This window comes from Rhinoraja longicauda, chromosome 18, assembly GCF_053455715.1.
Source record: "Rhinoraja longicauda isolate Sanriku21f chromosome 18, sRhiLon1.1, whole genome shotgun sequence".
In the NCBI taxonomy this organism is placed as follows: domain Eukaryota; kingdom Metazoa; phylum Chordata; class Chondrichthyes; order Rajiformes; family Arhynchobatidae; genus Rhinoraja; species Rhinoraja longicauda.
Window position 1 is genome coordinate 4,263,167 of NC_135970.1, and position 21,037 is coordinate 4,284,203.

At 42.5% G+C, this 21,037-nt stretch overlaps 1 protein-coding gene across 15 annotated transcripts in view; it reads right to left on the reverse strand.

Annotated features, from left to right (window-relative positions):
- Nucleotides 1-21,037, reverse strand: part of stk33 (serine/threonine kinase 33) — a 106,253-nt gene that overhangs the window by 50,345 nt on the left and 34,871 nt on the right. For 8 of the 15 annotated variants that reach the window (XM_078414725.1, XM_078414717.1, XM_078414718.1 and 5 more), the window contains 2 exons: nt 3,056-3,188; nt 950-1,064 (listed from right to left, as the gene is read on the reverse strand). In XM_078414725.1, the coding sequence (XP_078270851.1) occupies nt 950-1,064; nt 3,056-3,096 (156 nt within the window). In that variant the 5' untranslated portion in view covers nt 3,097-3,188. Of the gene's footprint in view, nt 1-949; nt 1,065-1,551; nt 1,656-3,055; nt 3,189-14,401; nt 14,522-21,037 lie in introns of those variants that run through there. The other 7 variants (XM_078414727.1, XM_078414715.1, XM_078414716.1 and 4 more) reach the window with 4 other exon arrangements.

The following is a 21,037-nucleotide window of genomic DNA, read 5'->3' on the forward strand; positions in this document are numbered from 1 at the left end:
GTATTAACCAATTTGTTAGTCTTATATTTTTCCTAGTTAGTTAATTAATTATTGAATTTCATCTGTTTCCAAATGTTTCTGATCATCAGAAACACTGAGACGGAACACATTTGGAAGAACATACTGTCAGTTGGCTGCCAAGATGGTCCAGGAATGGTGCATCATGTTCTGCAAGTGGATACAGAGTCACAGCTTGTTATCCACTCCACGGGACTAGCAAGGCCTATTATATAGTGGACCTATTATATCAGGGGCAGTTTCTTCCCAGCTGTTTTCAGGCAACTGAACTACCCTACCACAACTCGAGAGCCGTCCTGAACTACTGTCTACCTCAGTGAAGACCCACAAACTCTTTGATTGGACTTTACTGGCGTTATTCATGTTATTCCCTTGTCATGTATCTGTACACTGTGATTGTAATCATGTATTGTCTTTCCGCTGACTCGCTAGCATGCAACAAAAGCTTTTCACTGTCCCTCGATACACGTGACAAGCTAAATTAAACTCAACTCAACAGTGGGAGCCCTGCTGCTGCAAAAGATAAGTCTGGTTGCAGAATCAGTGGGCGAGTGGTTTTGAAGTAAGGGCTATATTGAATTTAATTTAGCACAAAATATTTAATCCTATGTGCATTGCCTCCTCAGAAAATTGATTGATGACTTCATGAAAGCAGTGCATGTGTTGCTTAAAACTGCTGCTTCTGATCCTATGTGACCTCTAGTAAAGACTATCATTGAACAAAAATAGCTTGCAAACAATCTGCACTGTTAAAGTTTATTTACTTCCATTATCATGATTCTGATTTCAGAATTCAGAATTCACTATTTTTTTAAAGTATAAATAAGAAGACAGTCTTGCATTCTACAGGCTGTAATTTCAACAAGTCCAACCTCAGATGAAAACTTTCATTCTCACATTAATTGTTAAGAACTAAGAATTGGCTACATACCCGGATAGCAAATTCATCATCAACCCTGGTATGAGGCACAACCTTGCATTCAGCATTGCTGACAGTGGCACGTTGAGAAGGCATTTTAGAGAAATTCTGAGTGACCTCTAATTTTCTGCAAATGAAAAATTATGTTTGAAGTTACACAATACTGTTGTTCAGAATAATCGTAATAATTTGTAACAATTGATAGCATTTTCTAACGCCTCACATTGCAGCATACAAATATTTGTTTAAACAGTTCAAATTGAACCAGATTAAATAGTGGTCAAGTTAATTTTAGAGCAACAGCATTCATATCCTCTTCGGATAAGCACCCATCCATTGAAAAACAATGCACTAAGAACATTCAGCAAGTGTTGATAACTATATTTTCACAATAGCAGAGAATGCAAAGTGCCACTGTCCAATGAAGATTACTAACAGGAGATGAATGAGTGTGACAAATTTTCACAAAGTGGACCACATCAAGGGGCAGATACTTAATGGCTATAAACATTGCACTGAATAAATTCTTGCTGAAATATCTTGGTTTTACTTTCATGGAAAGATCACTGACATTGAGAGGTAAGCAATTGAATGTCTCTGGCACAAATACTTACTTTATAATCAATATATCTTCAAGTGTTGTCATAAAAATAAATTAGGATGTTCCGATCATAAAGGGAGAAATATTGTAAAGCTTCCCGAAGATTCTGAAGTGCTTTTACAATAACCTAAATACTGAGTTTTCATTTCCAAAGGAATCAATCTTTAGGTAGTTAATTGCTGAAGTCTCTCCAGGAGACATATCGCAAGGTGGCAAAAAAAGAAGACGACAACCATCCAAAATGAAAATTAAGTACCTATCACAATACTGCAGGGAAACATTAATGACTGATTTCAGCCTCCTCCATCCTTTCTTGAAATCAAGTTCAAAGACTTTTCGGTAGATTGTTATTTTTAAACATTCAGTGGCCTTTCACCATTTTTAACCTATTCCTCTTGCTGGTTTTCTCCCCAAAAGTAACGATTTATCTTTTGTATCAATTTAATATTGTCCATGCATGTTTCAATTGACTACAAAATGTATGAAGCAAGTTTTATTTAGAAAAAGTACATTCCATGGTAGATAATAAGCAATGCTATGATTTAAGAACATTTTAATAGCTCGGTACTGAACAGGATACCAGTTCAAAATGCTCTCAAACCAAACCATAATACTTTGAACATAATTCTGAAAGATGACTTCTATCTTTCTACATATCTGATGTTAAGGTAATTATTTGCAATTGGTTTGAGGGCATTTATAATAAACAGCAATATATTCTGATCTAATAGTCAGGAGTTAAAGAGGTTTGCACTGAAACATATAGCAATACATGGGATTGGTTTGAGTATTATAAAACACTCATGAGATTTAGATTACAGTATAAATTAGAACAATAAAACTGCCATCCAAACTTTTAACTTGCAACACATTTACTTTTATTTAGTTAACTTTAATCACCCGCATCTATTTATGGCAATACTTCCCTCAACATCCGTATTGACATAAATGAGGCAGAGTCTGTGCCTCGATTTGAACTCATTGAGGCTGTCATGCAGCACCATACAAAAAGCAATAGGCCACATCTCCATTTTGCCTTTAAAGACAATGGAAAATTTCTATTCCTGCAAGCTATCCAATTATTCCCAATTCTCGCTCGGTCTTTTTGTTGTAATCACGTTTCCAAGACCTTTTAGAATATTCATATCAAATCTTTTTCCAGTTAAATTCAATGCAGACACTAAGGACTCACTGCCTGAAAGTACCCTGATGCCCCCTCAAATCCAACGCCCCTGGTTACGAATGCTTCAGCCAGAATCTGTGTTAACTCTTAACAAATGTCTTGCTTCAAATTTGAAATGCCTTAATTAAACCACATTTTAGTAATTCTCTCCTTAAAGAGAAAACATAATCTTTATTCAAAATAGAACTGATCATCCAAAGTATGATCCTAGAATTAAACAGTATACTAGTTCAGGCTGTAGCAATCTAGCACAACTTCCTTGCATTTCCATCCTTTTTATCTATTAATAAATCCAAGATCTTGTATACCTTTTTTCATATAAATGCCTTCCTACCTGTGAATGCAAAGGCCTGTTTGCATTTGCTTCCCCGCCATGTTTAAGCACCGTTTTTAACATTGTGCCATGTTTTTGCTTCTATCATCTTTCCTTATTCTTTCGACCAAAACATTTCATTGCTTTTTATCTCCTGTAAAATCCGTGGGAAAAAAGCCGCAGAAGTAAAGATTAACCAGTTTGGTTAATTAAGTTTACAAGAAGGTTGATCAGTAAATGATATGTTAAGCCATGAAAGGCCATCTATCAAATTAAATTGACTGAGTCAACCACACAGATGGGTGTTAATAATTAAACATGCTGATTGGTAATGCTTGGTTTCTAAAACTTCATTAATAAATTACAACTGTACACAGTAAAATGCGAACAGAAAGAGACCATCATTTTAAATTAGTATTCATTCATGGGCATGACATCACTAGCAAGTCTTATGATGATTGCTCATTCTGAATTGTTGTTGTTACAAGTAGTTTGCAAGTAGCCTTCCTCCAGCAGCTCCCACCACTACTGCCAATGTTCTGGCCAGGAACTTCAACTGCATCATCGATGCGACTGGGTGATCTGGTGGTTCAGAAAGCAGACTAGATAATCTCTCCAGGTTCCTGATGGAGACAGTCCAAGATGCAAAGTTGTACGGCACCTTCAGCAATCCCTGCAGGCAGAGCACAGTCACAATTCACCTGGTCGAAACTAGAAGCTCAGCCCAGTCCCGATAGACGTCCTCTTCACGTCAGAGACCATCACGATCAGGCACACTGAATCATGCTGGTGTTCTTCTCTGACCACTGCCTCCTTCAGGCTACCAGTCACCTACAGCAGGATCAGACGGCAAGCAGGGGGATGTGGAAGTTGAATTTAAAACTGCCGGCCCCAGAGAACGTCAAGGAGTTAGAGGGATTGGACAGTTTGTAGAACTGTGAGGCCCCTCTTTGACTCTCCGATACAAAATGGGAAGCAGCCAAGGAGAGCATCAACAAGTTTTTAATCCTCAAAAGTGTTCACAAAGCAAGACCGAAAGAACGGAAATCACGCTCTTTGCCTCCAAAGATCATCTTCCGATCCAGAGTCCACTCTATGGAGCAGATGAGACATGCTCACATTTCTTCTTCCGAAAGGTTCACAAAGAAGCTGAGTAGTTTGTAATATGTTTAAACCAAGAACATACATACTAGGGAAGCATGATGGAAAAAGAGGCCAACACAATGAAAACATAAGGATGTTAGGAGAGGCAATAAATAGATACATCATGGTATTTAGTTTGAATACACACAGGGTTGTTAAACTAAGCAGAGGACATTAAAACTAATCAGGCAATAATGTGTTTTATGGTGCCCATTTGTTAAACAAATGGCAGCATGGTTTTCTAAATTACCTGGGTATAGAGGGTTAAAGATAACTCTGGGGAAAAACAAAGATGAAAGGCTACAGAGACATTAATTAATGATGAAGTATTTAAAAAATGTAAAATCCAATGTGACCTTTGCGTGATGAGAACACAAAAATGCAGTGGGTGCTGTGAATCTTTAAAACACTTGGGGTTCTCTCAGAGTTTTTCTCAGTGCGTACTGTTAAGGCCTTGAATAAACCGATTTGTTTGAGAAATTCACCACCCCTCTATGTGCCATTCTTGGCGTCTGTTCCTGTCGGAGTCATAATTACAAGGGCAACTGGGCCCCACATGAAAGTCAGATTCAGGTGTAGCACAAAACTACCCAACACAGTGGTATCACTTAAGATCCACGGCGTTAAGGAAAAGGACGGCTCGATAACATCCTCACAGACGGACGTATTTAGGATCTGCAAATCCTTCCATGCCAGTCTGTATGACAGAAAGGTTACAGACAATCTCCCAGAACTTTCTTTCCTCTATCACAGAGGTTTTGGAAGACAGTAAGCAAGAGAGTCTGGATCAACCACTGACCCTGCAGGAGCTGGCTAGCTCCATCATTCCTTTGACTCAAATATAAGTTCTGAAAACGAAGGCTTACATCTGAGTTGTACACAGCTCTGGGACTGGGGAGAAGTGTACAATACTTTGCTTGTGAGAAAGTCGAGGGGGGGGGGGTGGGTGTGATGCCCATGAGGAAGGGCACCATCTCCCTTATCTACAAGCATAAGGGGGAGACGGACATCATCAGAAATCAGAGATCCGTGTTAGTCTCACTGCTAAGTATGGACTATAAGATCCTGTCCCAGGGCATTGCCAACTGAGTCAAGTCTGCACTGGGACAGATGATCCACCCAGACCAAACCTGTGCTGAACCCGGCAGGAAAATCTCAGGACAGCCCAGCGCTGCTTAGGGATACCATCGCCTACGTGCAGGACAGAGGATAGAAAAACAAAAATCTGAACACAGACAGCATAGTGGCTCAGCGGTACAGTTGCTGACTTTAGGTTAAGGTTTAAGGCTAAGGTTTATTATTGTCATGTCTACTGAAGTATAGTGAAAAGCTTTGTGTCACATGCTATCCAAACAGGTCAAATATACTACACATAAATATTCAAGTTAAACTTAATTACAACAGATAGAGCAAGTGGTAACATCCTCTCCACATCCACTTTATCCAAGCCCATCACTTTTCTGTACGTTTCAATGAGGTCGCCTCTCATTGTTTCTAAACTCCAGCGAATACAGGCCCAGTGCCAGCACATCCTTCCTCAGATATGGTGCCCAGAATTGCTCACAATATTCCAAATGCGGCCTGATCAGTGCCTTAGTATTATATCCCTGTTTTTGTGTACAAGCCCTCTTGAAAGAAATGCTAGCATTGTGTTTGCTTTCTTTACTACCGATTCGACTTGCAGGTTAACTTTTTTGGAAATCCTGCACCAGCACTCCCAAGTCTCTTTGCACCTCCGATTTCTGGATTCTCTCCCCATTCAGAAAATAATCTACGCCTTTATTCCTACTATCGAAATGCATGACTCCACACTTTGCTACATCTGCCACTTCTCTGCCCACTCTCCCAACCTATCCAAGTCCTTCTGCTGAGTCCCCACTTTCTCGACACTACCTGCCCTCTACCTATTTTTGTATCATCTGCAAACTTGGCCACAAAGCCTACAATCTCCTTATCCAAATCATTAATATACAATGTGAAGAGCAGGGGCCCCAACAAGGAGCCCTGCGGAACTCCGCTAGTCACTGGCAGCCAACCTGAAAAAGCCTCCTTTATTGCCACTCTGCCTTCTGCCATCCAGCAAACCTGATATCCATGCTAGTATCTGCCCTTTGATAGCCTGGGCTCTCATCTTCCTTAGCAGCCTCTCGTGTGGCATCTTTCAAAGGCTTTCTGAAAATCTAGGTAAACAACATCTACTGTCTGTCCTGCTATTTACTTCTTCAAAGAATTCCAGCAAATTTGTCAGGCAAGACCTCCCCTTCACAAAGCCATGCTGACTTCGGCCTATTTTATTATGAACTTCGAAGTACTCCATAACCTCATCCTTTATCTCTAAAATCTAAAATTTTACCAACCACCAAAGTCAGACTACCGGCCTATAGCTCCCACCATTCTGCTTTGCTCCCTTCTTGTGCAGCAGGATAATATTGACAATTTTCCAATCATCTGGAACCACTCCTGTCTATAGTGATTCTTGTAATATCACCATCGATGTCTCCACAATCTCTAAAGCCACCTCTTTCAGAACCCTTGGGTGCAGTCCATCTGGTCCAGGTGACTTATCCATCTTCAGCCCTTTCAGCTTCCCAAGCACCTTCTCCTTAGTAATAGCCACTCCACTAACCTCCCCCACCTGACTCTCTTGAATTTTAGGCACATTGCTGGTGTCACAGAGAGGGAAGAAGAGGGAGAGTCCAGGGTGATATTCGTCCTTGATTCTGCTGGTGGCCTTACAGCGCCAGAGACCCGGGTTCAATCCCGACATGGGGTGTTGTCTGTATGGAGTTTGCACTTTCTCCCTGTAACCATGTGGGTTTCCTCTGGATGCTTTGGTTTCCTCCCACATTCCAAAGATGCACAGGTTTGTAGGCTAATTGGCTTCTGTAAATTATCCCTGGTGTGTAGAATAGAACTAACGTAAAGGTGATCGTTGGTCGGCACAGACTCTGTGGGCCGAAGGGCCTGTCTCCATTTCTAAAACTAAAAGGTGCGCAACTGGCTGTTCAGCTTGGACCAGGAAAATGCTGTTGACAGGATATTGCGCACTTACATGATGGGCATGTTCTCCAAAATTGGCTTTGGGGAGGAAATCAGGAACCATTCCTTCTCTCCAGAGATGCTGCCTGTCCCGCTGAGTTACTCCAGCTTTTTGGATCTATGTTCGGTTTAAACCAGCATCTGCAGTTCCTTCTTACACATTGGATCCAACTACTCTACACTGATATATGCTGTGCAGTCCAAATCAATGGGTGTTAAACGGGTAACTTTCCCATCTGGTCTAGAGTCAGGCAGACTTGCCCACTCTCCTTTGTCTTGTTTGTGTACTGTATAGAACCCTTCGCCTAATCTATCAGGAGGGACAGGAGCACGAGGAGTGTCATTGCCAGGCAGTGGGGGTACTCAGATCAAAAGTTCCCTGTACATGGACAATGGTGTGATCTTTTGCTCGGTTCCATGGTCAGTCCACAGATTGATCAGCTTTTGCAACCAGTTTGAGTTGGCATCGGGAACCAGAGTCAACCTCAGAAATAGCATAGTCATGCTCTTCTGCAACTGGCCCATTAGGTCCGACTCCGTAGAGATGTCAGGGGTCGAGGCGAACAACAAGAATTGGCTGCAGTGCTTAGCCAAGGTCACAAACAAAATTGGGTGTGTCGAAGTAGTGTTCCCTCTGAATAACCAGAACAAATTTGGTCATCAGCTGTGATGTGCTCTCGGGGCGGGGGCTGCTGTACTTGGCACAGGTGTGGCTCAGCCTCTGCTTCTCTGCCTTGGTGATCACCCGAGCAGTCTTCCAGTTCATCTGGGGGTCATAGATAGAGAGGGTCTAACAGGTCGCGATGCACAAGTCCGCAGACAACGGCTCACAATCCCCTCATCATTCATGTGCGAATGCGTCAGGCTGTTGAGAGTCAAAGCACGTGGGCACCAAGTGTCATTCCCAACTGAGGTTTTGTCTATGAGTTGTGAGGAATGAGGCTGGCACTCTGCCATGCAATGTGCCAGTCAGTTGGACATTGACACACCAGCTGTCTTTGTGGAAAAGTTCTTCCGGACCAACACCGTTTACCACAAATCCACCGGGCAGTGGTCAGCACAGAATGTCCTGCAGGCACTGTAGGACAATGACTCGATGGATCCGGTGGTGTGGTTCCCAGAGCAGACTACCCAGGTTGTCTGGTGAAGTCTCATTGCCAGAACTCACCAACAAGCAACAAGCCCTCACTTGGCTTGCGGTGAGATGGGCCCTCCCAGTTAGATCCTTCCTGCACCGTCAGAATCTTGGGACGGCTGTTATGGAAAGGAGTCAGTTGTTCACTCTTCGCATTGTGTGAATTTGCAACGCTCCCTGTAACGATTCATCCCAAACAGCTCAGTACGTAGCCAGTCGCAGAATGCCTGGGGGGATTTTTTTCTGTCCGGAGCACCATTAAGGAGGGAAACAATTTCATGCGGTTTCCAAGGAATGTACACTTCTATGGTATTGGGTGCTGCTGCACCTCCACCGGGCGGAACTACCCCGACTCTTGGATTGGGCACATGAAGTACAGGGAGTTGCCGAATACTAAGAAGTCCCTTGACCCACGGTGGGAAGGACCCTTCCAAGTTCTTCTTACGACCCCCACGGCTGTCAAGGTTGAAGGACGATCGGCCTGGGTGTATCTACGTCACTGCAAATTGATTGGTCAGGCCAATCAAAAGGAGAAGGAGGAGGAGTCTGTTGGGAAGGATGGGAATGTTTAAGTCAAATTATCTCCTGTTTTGTAAGTTTTTGTTTTTGAGTTAAGTTTTTGTGTTTTTTAAATCTTTTTGTGAGTCTTTTGTCTTTCAGACCAATCCAGATTATCATATACAATTATGGGACACAAAGTCTTATGTGGCCTCTTGGGGTTCGCCCAGATTACGAGTATGGCCGGGATACTCTAGCGATGTGATCCCGGACGTAGCAACCGAGTTTTCCACCTTTGTAGAAATGATGTGATGATGTGTGATGACGATACACCAGAGGCTACGGGATCTTGGAATGTCACCAAGTATAATGACTGTAACGGAGTCCTACACCAAGATACCCGGAGAGTACTCCTGAGATACCGCAACAGGTGGGATTTGCCCTGTTTGTTCCAGGAGTGTCGCTTCGACTTCATTTGTCCACGTGACGACGACAAAAAGACTGGATCATGCTCTCATGAGGCCTCTCACCAAGACTCCCTCTTGACACCCCGCCCGGGGGCACGATGAAAAAGCGAGATGGACGATGCTCAGAACTTATTCATAAGGGCTCATGATTTGATGTACTCTCCCGAATCTGTTGTCTGTTACCCCTCCACTTCAGTGGTGGGCCTCTTAACTCCCACCCCAGTCTCGAATCCCAGTTATTTTATCCAAGGATGACATTCGAACTTTCCTGAATGGGATAACCGAAGGAGTGGATTGGGGAGATTGGGGTTTGGGCACATGGTACAACTGGTTCATTAATATTGCTATATATCTCGGCATTATCTTAATATGTGTGTTTGTAGGCATTGCAGTAATTAAATGTATAATTGCGAGGCTCATGCAAACGATGGAGGGGATTGGGAATACCCACAAAATGCAGATGTTAAGAATGGAGGAGACAGGGGAAACATGTCCCATGCTGAAGGAGGACGAAAGTTCAATGGGAGGACTCACGAATGATCAGCTGAATGAGCAGGTGGCAGGAGAGTTAGTGGAAAAGGATTACATCCGATTAATTGTTCTGGGGAGAAACCAGAGCTATGGGGATGTTTACCACTAGTCTCCATGAGGGGTTAGGGTATAAGAATCCGACGGAAGGAGTAGGGACTAGAGGCGAGATTAGACAGCCTATCCGGCTAATAAAGCATCATGAGGTTAGGAATAAACTCTGATGACTCTATAAGCTCGCCTCTAATGAGCCTTCCGTTTGATTTATACCTTTATAGTTATCATAGAATGATAAAAGGGGGGAATGTGGAGATCTGTCCTTTTTCTTTGCTTCAGCCACTAGACTCCGCATGGGCTTTGCAGCATTGTGTGCTAGGTCCCAAACCGCAGAATGTTCCAGCTCGTCTTCAGAGGAGAAAAACACAATGTATAAAGAACATAAACAATAAACAGACGCCGACTAAACCTTGAACAATAGCATGTTAGGACCTTATATGGGAAAACTGACATTGTTCCAACTCTCGGCCGTATAAGGGAAAACTGACTTAATTCCAATATTGATTGGTTGTGCTAATTGTAAATAACTGTGAATTCTGCGGTTTGGGGGATAAAAGGGGCTTCATTCTAGGGACTGGTGTGACACGTTTCCACTGGCCCCGGAGTTCGCAACTCTGTGTGTGCTTTTAGAAACCTGTCCACGAGATCTCTAATAAACTAACAGGTAAAGTCTGTGCCGTCTCTGATTATTGTCATCCAACTGACCGCGAACGCGAAGTCGAACTCGACATTTGGTGGCAGCGGTGGGATTCCACAACAAAGATCGATACATAGTGGCTGAGACTCGAGTAAGTGTGTTGTATGTGTTGTATGTAAAGAGTTAAAATTAAAGAGTTGTATATTGGACAAGGGAGTACTTCTCTGCCTAACACCCAGCCTTAGACCGGTTGTTTAATAAACTAACAGGTAAAGTCTGTGCCGTCTCTGATTATTGTCATCCAACTGACCGCGAACGCGAAGTCGAACTCGACATTTGGTGGCAGCGGTGGGATTCCACAACAAAGATCGATACATAGTGGCTGAGACTCGAGGGCACGAGGATCGAAGAACGGTGGAATTGGCCAGTAGAGTGAGTATTTTATTTGGCCACTCTATTTTCCCCGTCTTTGTGACTCCTCAATGACCCGCCGATCACCGCTGATGTGTTAATCTGCGTGACGGAATCTCGGGGGTCAGTTGGACGGACAGGTGGGTAAGGGTTTTTAGGAAGGATCGTTGAGTCTAAACGGTAAACGAGGGTTAAAGGCCCTGAGGTTTCAATCCTCTAAAGATTAAAAAGGTCTAGCGCGTTAGCAGCTGATAAGGTGTACCGTGTCTCAATAGGGGACATAGAACAAAAGGTATAATAAGACTCAACCAATAATGATCCTCGGGTAAATTATAGAGCATAAGTGTGTTGTATGTGTTGTATGTACACAGGTAGATCAAAAGCCCCAGATTCTAAAAGGCGATTATTGTCAGTAACTACTGCATAGCCAGAGAGATGCTGACCGCGCTCATCCAGGGAGGAACTGCCATCAGTGTACATGACCAGGTCAGGATTGAGGAGCGGTGCGTCGGAGAGATCAGCCCGCGGGCTAGTGTCTTCTTGGATCAACTGGAGACAATCATGCCCAGAGGTTACTTGTTCGAGAGGTGGGTGATCAAGAAATGTAGCAGGATTGATGTTAGAGCAATATTTAAAAGTCAGCTGGGGGTTATTCAACAGAAAGATCTCATAACGGTTTTGTCGTGCCGAAGTCAGATGTTGGGTCTGCAGTTGACCGAGTAAGGTGGTAACCGAATGGCAACTATAAACGGTAATGTCTTGCTGAAGTGTGATGTTGGCTGCAGACTGGAGGCTATTGTAGATGGCGGTAAGGATCTGAGTACATCGCGGGTAGCCCAAAGCGACAGGGTCCAGTTTGGAGGAATATCAATGGGTTTTCTGAGGACCCCATGACAGGCGTTAATGATGGCATCTTCTCTTATGTTTGGGGCATTACCGACATCATTTGCCATAGCTGCATGATCCTGATGCCCCCCTATTATCTCGACAAACTTCAGCCATTCCTTTCGATTCAGGACCTGTCTGACCAGGGACCATAAATCTCTGTTATCAGCCTGATACACTGATATTGTAGTACGTAGCCAGTCGCAGAATGCCTGGGGGGATTTTTTTCTGTCCGGAGCACCATTAAGGAGGGAAACAATTTCATGCGGTTTCCAAGGAATGTACACTTCTATGGTATTGGATGCTGCTGCACCTCCACCGGGCGGAACTACCCCGGCTCTTGGATTGGGCACATGACGTACAGGGAGTTGCCGATTCGTATTTTCCTCATCACCAGACCCAGAAACAAAAGGAGTTGTATATTCCCTGAGTTTCCTCTCGTGCCTTGGCAGCCCACTTCAGGGTCCTGACCTTCACGTGGGGGATTTCCCCTCTTAACAACCGGTCTAAGGTTGGGTGTTAGGCAGAGAAGTACTCCCTTGTCCGATATACAACTCTTTAATTTTAACTCTTTACATACAACACATACAACACACTTATGCTCTATAATTTACCCGAGGATCATTATTGGTTGAGTCTTATTATACCTTTTGTTCTATGTCCCCTAGTGAGACACGGTACACCTTATTAGCTGCTAAGGGACTGCCGATTAGTATTTTCCTCATCACCAGACCCAGACGAGTCCGTGTCCGTATCCCCCTTATGAGAGTGGTTCCCTGATAATGTGGAGATCTGTCCTTTTTCTTTGCTTCAGCCACTAGACTCCGCATGGGCTTTGCAGCATTGTGTGCTAGGTTGAATCACATGCTTGAGGCTCTCTCTCTCTCTTTCCCTCACACCTGCTTGAGGCTACGTAATCACAAAAATGCTGAGCTTGCTAAAGCTAGTAGTAATCAGTAGCCCAAACTGCAGAATGTTCCAGCTCGTCTTCAGAGGAGAAAAACACAATGTATAAAGAACATAAACAATAAACAGACGCCGACTAAACCTTGAACAATAGCATGTTAGGACCTTATATGGGAAAACTGACCTTGTTCCAACTCTCGGCCGTATAAGGGAAAACTGACTTAATTCCAATATTGATTGGTTGTGCTAATTGTAAATAACTGTGAATTCTGCGGTTTGGGGGATAAAAGGGGCTTCATTCTAGGGGCTGGTGTGACACGTTTCCACTGGCCCTGGAGTCCACAACTCTGTGTGCTTTTAGAAACCTGTCCACGAGATCTCTAATAAACTAACAGGTAAAGTCTGTGCCGTCTCTGATTATTGTCATCCAACTGACCGCGAACGCGAAGTTGAACTCGACATTAGAGCACTCTCTGATATACGGGCAATTCCCAAGGACACATTCAAAAACGACATCAAGTATTGCTGGATGATGATCAACTCGTGAAAGACGCTCTTTGCTCTGCCTGAAACTTATTGACCTCCCAGCACAACAGGATGTCCATCAGGAAACGTTGTCGACTGGCCCTTTCCAGACTGCAGGAGTATGTGCTGAGGGACATGCCAATGCTCAGTGCAGCCAACGCCAAGGTTCTGTAAGGGAAGACCACAGTCTGGGGTCCTTCAACTGATGGACATTAAGGGGGAGATTCTGGTGGGAACACCATTCAAACAAGGGAAGGGATATCACCCCTGGGGACCACATGGGTGGCACATGTGGTCTGCAACCCGAAACGTCACCCATTTCTTCTCTCCAGAGATGCTGCCTATCCCACTGAGTTACTCCAACATTTTGTGTCTATCTTCAGTGTAAAGCAGCATCTGCAGTTCCTTCCTACACATGGGTGGCAAGTGTGTTTTGTTTAAAGATCAGTGTGAACACTACTGAATGTGACACCTGAGAATGTCTGAAGAGTCTTTGCACAATTTTTGCTTTGTATATTTTTTTTAATTGTGCATCAAGTTTATTTCTGAAAATAAAAAAGTTTACCTGGTTAGATAGTGGCCTAGATAGAGTGATCGTGGAGAGGGAAGTGGGAGAGTCCAAGACCAGAGTGCACAGTGCTCAGCAGTAGAGCGGCTGCCTCATAATGCCAAAGGGTGGTGAATCTGTGGAGTTCATTTCCACAGACAGCAGTGGAGGCAGTCAATAGGTATTTTTAACGCACAGATTGATAGGTTCTTGATTAGTAAGGACATCAAAGGTTATGGGGAGAAGGCAGGAGAATGGGGTTGAGACGGAAATATAGATCAGCCATGATCAAATGGGCTGAATGGCCTAATTCTACTTTTTGTCTTATGGTCAGAAGATATTTAAGTCTCAGCTGTGGGTCACACTTAGAACAAATTGGATAAGGCTGGGATATTTCCTCCCCTAAAGACATATTAATGAATTAGATAGGCTTTACAACAATATCATAATTTCATAGTTACTACTATAAAATCAAGCTCCTTAGCAGCCATGGTGGGATTTGAATTCATTCCTCTACATCTAGACCTCTGGATTATTGATCAAGTAACATAATCACAATCACCTCTATAACAAGATAAAAACAACACACCTAGATCACAGTGAGAGAAAATTGAGGAGAACACATCAACTGGGACAAATATTGACTGAATTTTTCTATAGTTTTTCTATTTTTCTATAGCTTCCGAAGCTGGAGTATCTTGCCCGTTGACGTAAATGAGCTGAAAAAAATACATGTAGGAAAGAACTACAGAAGCTGATTTAAATTGGAGGTAGACACAAAATGCTGGAGTAACTCAGCGGGACAGGCAACGTCTCTGGAGAGAAGGAATGGGTGATGTTTCGGGTCGAGACCTTTCTTCAGACTGATGTGATCGAGACCCGCTGAGTTACTCCAGCATTTTGTGTCTACCTTTGCAAGAAATACATTTTTTCTTGATATTAGAAAATTCTCTAAATTTTTATGGATAATACTCAGACAAAAAGAAAATCGAGACATTATTACAGTTATGCCAAATAAGTAATTAAAGCAAATGGCCAAATCAACCCTGAAAAGATAATTGTATTGGAAATTATCCACTGCAGATACTAAATATTGAAAAAGATACTACGAGATCAAGATAGATAAATGGGAAGAGGCATAAAAGTGCTGGATTTGCAGAACTGTTTAAAACGATTGTTGCAAAACAATCATCGTAGAGTAGAAACTGGATAAAGAAAAATATGGACATGAGGCAATTTACAAAGCAATTAAACTTTCGCTGTATCGTTTTCCCATAAATCATTGTTAATTTAAAGTAAAATATGTACTAAAATTAATTCCATGTTTATCCACTCAAATGAAAATGGATTTTAGTGAGAAACTCAGAGAAACCTGGATTGTTTTCTCTGGAACATCAACGATTGAGGTAGAAGTACATAAAATTATCAGAGGCATAGATAGTGTAGACAGTCCGAACCTTTTACCCAGAGATGAAATGTCAAAGACTAGAGGTCATTGCTTTACGATGAGAGAGGCAAGTTTTTTCCCCCACACAGAGGGCTGTGAATGACTGCAATGTGCAGCCAGGTGTAATGGTGGAGCTAGCAACAATGGTGGTGTTGACAGAGGATTCTAAATAGGCACATGGATATGTGGGGAATGGAGGCTTATGGATAACAAGCAAGAGGATGAGATTAGTTTATTATGGCGTCATATCCATCACAGACATTGTGGGCCAAAGGGTTCTATGGTTCTATGTTCTTACGGTTCTATGTTCTCTGTTGCATGTTTTGTTTTTAGTGCTTCCTATGTTGCCAATCTTTTTGTTTGTTTACCCAGTTCATTTGCTTCCAATACTATTCACACTCAAATATCTTTCCACTCTAGTGGCCTCTCTTCTTCATTCATTGCTAGCTCAAATTTCTTTGGAGTTAGGAACCCTCAATGAAGAGATGGAACAAAACCCAGTCGCACTTAGAATGTGGAGCGAGTCCAATCTCACCTTTGAAAACAAATCCTTTTGGCATGGTGGATATCTAGAAGATGCTAAATATCAATGCCAATTAACAATATATCCTTTTAAAAGCAGACATTAAGGATTTGCATATTCTTAATCTATTGCTTTACTATTGTGGAATTATTGCACTTATTTAATGCTTTCAACAACACTAAATTGAATATTTCAAATAAAAGAAAATTAAGAACGTTCAGAACAAACTCAGACCTTAGATTAACAAGGTCTGTCTAGGCTCTTGAAACATAGATGTAAACGGAATAAATATAAATAAGTACCAAGAAGAATTTAAGGCCCTTGAAGATGAAGATTATAGAAAACTTCAAATCTATATCAAATAGCCAAAGAGCAACTAGAGACAAATACAAGTGTAGATGGCAGTTTCAACATCCACCCCTTAGTATCTTTGGATTATTTTCCCTACTGTTAAAATGCCACTGACAAGACACTGTAGTGCAGTGTAGAGTAAATCTAGTTTTTAATACAGGTACCGTTTTTACGATGTCTGGATGGGACTCGGGGATTCTTTTTTAATCATTGGAAAAGGCTGTTTCCCTTGACAGTCATTTCAGCCTTGGGCAAATAGACTGCTCCCTGCATGTTTGATGTGGACATGAATCAGTCAACTAAGGAAAGCAAGACTAACTTTACAGTGCAGTAACCACTACGTGGCATTTTACAGAATTCAATTAGCACTCATCCAACCACAAAAGACGCAGCCAGCTTAGTTTCAGAAATAATAGGTCATGCCTCACAAATCTACTGCCATTCTTTGAGGAGGCAATCAAATTGGTGGTCAAGAGCTATCCAGGGGATCTAAATTACTTGCATCTTGCAAGCACCTGATGAGGTTCTGCATCCAAGGTTTTCATGTGACACTGAGAATGGTGCATGCAAATGACCATAAATTAGTTTGCCGATTCAAAACTGATTTGCAGGTAAAGAGAAACAACAGTAAACAAGGACATTAAATTTACCAGATTTACTCAAGAAAATAATAAATAGTAGACTCCACTTCCAATTTCGCTGGTCTTTAAACTATTAATAAATAACACGGAGATGGGGGTTTTAAACCGATGCTATTGTATTAGGTGAGGACCTAGTCAACAGGGAGAAGATTACTTATTCAAAGGTGTTATTGTGAAAATTACTTATTCAAAAGGCATGTTATTGCCTTGGATAGAAGCAGAATATTTTTTTTCATTTTACAGCAGTAAAAGATATTGTGAAAATGAAAAGCTATTCAAACAATTAATATAGTTGAAGATCACTGGTATGCTGAAAAGTTAATGTAACATTAAGCATTACTCATTAGCTCAGAAAAAAGGTTTATTAGCGGTGAACTTTCAGATAAATGTAAACTTACAATGCAATCAATAACTGGTAATTTACTCTAACTGAAAAACCGTAATGACTATCTTCAACTCGACTCTGTACATAATGTGATCCAGATAGGGTACATGTACCAAAAATTGGTACACTGCATTATTATACTTTGCATAAATGGAGCAATCCATGAAATTTATTGATTTGAACATAAATAAGATCAGTCTGAAGAAGGGTCTCGACCCAAAACGTCACCCATTCCTTCTCTCCTGAGATGCTGCCTGACCCGCTGAGTTACTCCAGTATTTTGTGTCTACCTAAACAAGATGGAGGATCAAGACTAGCATATAGGTCTCAAAACAAACAGATAACTATCTGAGATGGACACAAAATGCTGGAGTAACTCAGCAGGTCAGTCAGTATCTCTGGAGGAAAAATGATGGGTGATGTTTCAGGTCGGGTCCCTTCTTCAGATTGAAAGTAGAGGGGAGGGAACTGGAGGTAGGAAATGGTGAGAACAAAGCCGCACCGGCAATAGATGACCAAGCAAGGGTGGAGCCCAGAGTGGCCCATTGTTGGCCGGTGTAGAGGTGATAACGGAAGGATGCAAACAGTGGAACTAGTAGGATGTTTGGGTGGGGGAGGGGGGAGGGAAGGAATACAAGGGTTCCTTGAAATTAGAGAAATCAATGTTCAGATCGTTAGGTTGTAAGCTGCCCAAGCGAAATACAACCTTACCACCTAGTTTACAACCCAGCCCTATCAGTCCGAGTACTGAGTATAGAAATTGGGGGGTCATGTTACTGTTGTATAAGGCATTGGTGAGGCCACATTTAGAGTATAGTGTTCAGTTTTGGTCACTATGTTATAGGAAAGATGTTGTCAAGCTGGAAAGGGTGCAGAGAAGATTTATGAGGATCTTGCCAGGACTCCTGAGCTATAGGGCCTTAAGGAGATATAGGGCTATGGGAGAGGTTGAGCAGGCTACGACTTTATTCCTTGGAGTACAGGATTATGAGGGGTGATCTTATAAAGGTGTATAAGATCATAAGAGGAATAGGTCAGATAAATGCAGTCTTTTGTCCAGAGTAGGGGAATGGAGAACAAGAGGAGATAGGTTTAAGGTGAGCTGGGAAAGATTTGAAAGGAACCTGAGGGGTAACTTTTTTTACACAAAGGATGGTGGGTACATGGAATGAACTGCATGAGGAGGTAGTTGAGGCAGGTACTATCACTACATTTAAGAGATATTTGATCAGGTAGACGAATAGGATAGGTATATAGGGTTATGGGTCAAGCATGGGCAGCTGGGACTAGTGTAGATGGGGCATGCTGGCCAGGTAAGGGCTAATTGAGCTGTATGACTATCACTCAATCTCTCATATGCCTCTTCTTCTTCTCTTCACAATCAAAGATGAGGGTTAATCCAGTTTTGTGGGCTCTGGGGTGAATTAAGACGAGAATATAGGTATGCCTGACATATTAACTGTATTTAGTATTTTCTATTTTGCCTGGCAGGACTCTCCCTGCTGTTTACGCATTTTTCTGTCTGCAGCCAATGCATGATTTTGAGTTTCTCAAAACAATCCCAAATATCCCTTCTTCACTTTGAGCAGGAATTTCCAAGAGTTAGTGAGGATACTGCAATCCCCCCCACCCCCACCAACACACACACACACACACACACACACACACACACACACACACACACACACACACACACAGAGGAGGATTTGAGCACATTGTTGAATCATTTTGCAACACAAGATAGGAACAAAAGCACTGACGCTCAAAAAGATCAGTTTAATTCAGACAACCGCAAATCCATGAGATTTAAATATGATTTAAAATGATAACATTAATTATTGGAAGAAAAACGAGCATTACCTGCATGGAATTAATATAACTAATATTATTAAACAGCTATGCAAAGCAATACATCGTGACTGACCACCTTGATATTTTTAAGAAACCAAGTAAACTATAAAATTTTGATTTAAAACTGAACATGCATTGTTTATAATTCCGTAATCCAGAATTCCCATATAAAGTAGCAAAACTAGCCAAAACTGTTAGAAACAATTCAATGGTGATTGAAAAACAATCAGGCAGTAATACATGTTGTGCAGTTCAGCTAATTTAGCACAGCTGGAAACACAGTGTTCTGCAGTAATCAGAGAAGGAAGGATATCATTCCTAAAAATATGCCCTCCATGGCATCAAAACAGGAGTCACACACCCAACCCAGCATGGAGAAAACAGCAACAGTGGAAAGAGAGAGTCAACATTCACTTAAAGGAATACACAAATCCAGATGGATGAGATAGACGCTGGGAGGGGGGTATTGCAAACAAGAGATGTTTTTTTAGTATGTGTTAAATGTATGTTTTAGTGTTCTTTAGTTTGTTTTATGTGAGGGGAGGGGGGGGTTGGGGAAAACATTTTTTTAATCTCTTACCTCGACGGAGATGAGATTTTTTTCCGTATCGTATCTCCCTCCGCACTGCAGCCAACATCGTGGAGTTGGAGGCCTCTTCTGGAGACCGACTTTGGGTGCTCCAACTGCGGGAGCCTGTGGACTTACCATCGAGGAGCTTGCGATACCTGTCGGCGATCGACTTCGTGGAGCTCCAACCGCAGGAGCCTGCAGACTTAACATTGTGGAGCTCGCCATCCCTGTTGGGGATCGTCTTTGGAGCCCCAACTGCGGGAACGTGCGGACTTAACATCGTGGAGTTCGCAGTCTCTGGTTAGAGATCGACTGCGGGAGCTCCAAGCTGCAGGAGCATTGACAGCCCCGTCGCGGGAGCTTCGATCACCCCGATGCGGGGGCTCCGATCGCTCCGACATGGGAGCTTCGATCACCCCGATGCGGGGGCTCCGATCGCTCCGACATGGGAGCTTCAATCGTCCCGACGCGGGGGCTCCGATCGCCCTGATGCGGGAGCTTCGATCGCCCCGATGGATGGTTCAACTGCCCCGGCCGCGGGAGAATAAAGAGGAAGATTAGACTTTATTGCCTTCCATCACAGTGAGGAATGTGGGAAATCCACTGTGGTGGATGTTTATGTTAACTTTTATGTAGTTGTATGGCTTCTTGCTTTTTTTTAGTGTGGCTGTATGGTTAATTTGAGTTTCACTTAATTGGTACATGTGACAATAAACTGACCTTTGGACCTTTGAACAGTGAAAGGACAGGTGGAAATGGGGAGTGATGATGATCAATATGCACAGGACGAGAGCAGTTCATTACAACCCAGCAGCAGCTCAGAGACTCACTTAATCTTCTCCTCTATTGCAGTGCCGGAGGGAACCCAGAATGACATACACGGTTCTTCATTGGGAATCAGCAACAATCTTGTCACATAGCACGTCCTAGTTCAGCTGACGGATACTGCAGACACACAGATGGTGGCTATGCAAAATCTTGTTGCTTCTACAAAGTCTCACCATGATCTATCTAGACATCGAGTCTTTGTCACACAAATGCAGTTTGAAGGTACAGCAATATGCCACCAGAGAACAGCCTCATGCCCCTTTTCAGCAGAAAAATGCTATTTATAAGTAGATAGCTATAATCATTAGATACACGGATGCTTCCACTGAGCAGATCACAATTCTACAGAGCAAAGGCATGAGTAGTTAGCTGCCCTCTATGAACAGAGATAATAGTTTTCCATAAAGAGATGAGGCATGCAGAAAGACACTTTCCTATGTTGCATCCATATTGATTAAGGAAGAAAAACATTGTCTGTGATGACATAGATTTAATCCCCCACCACTCTGGCTGCTGCGATTCATGAGGAAAATGTTGTTTTTGCATTTGGAAGAGAGTTCATGTTCATAAGTGATAGGAGCAGAATTAGGCCATTCGGTCCATCAAGTCTACTCCACCAATCAATCAT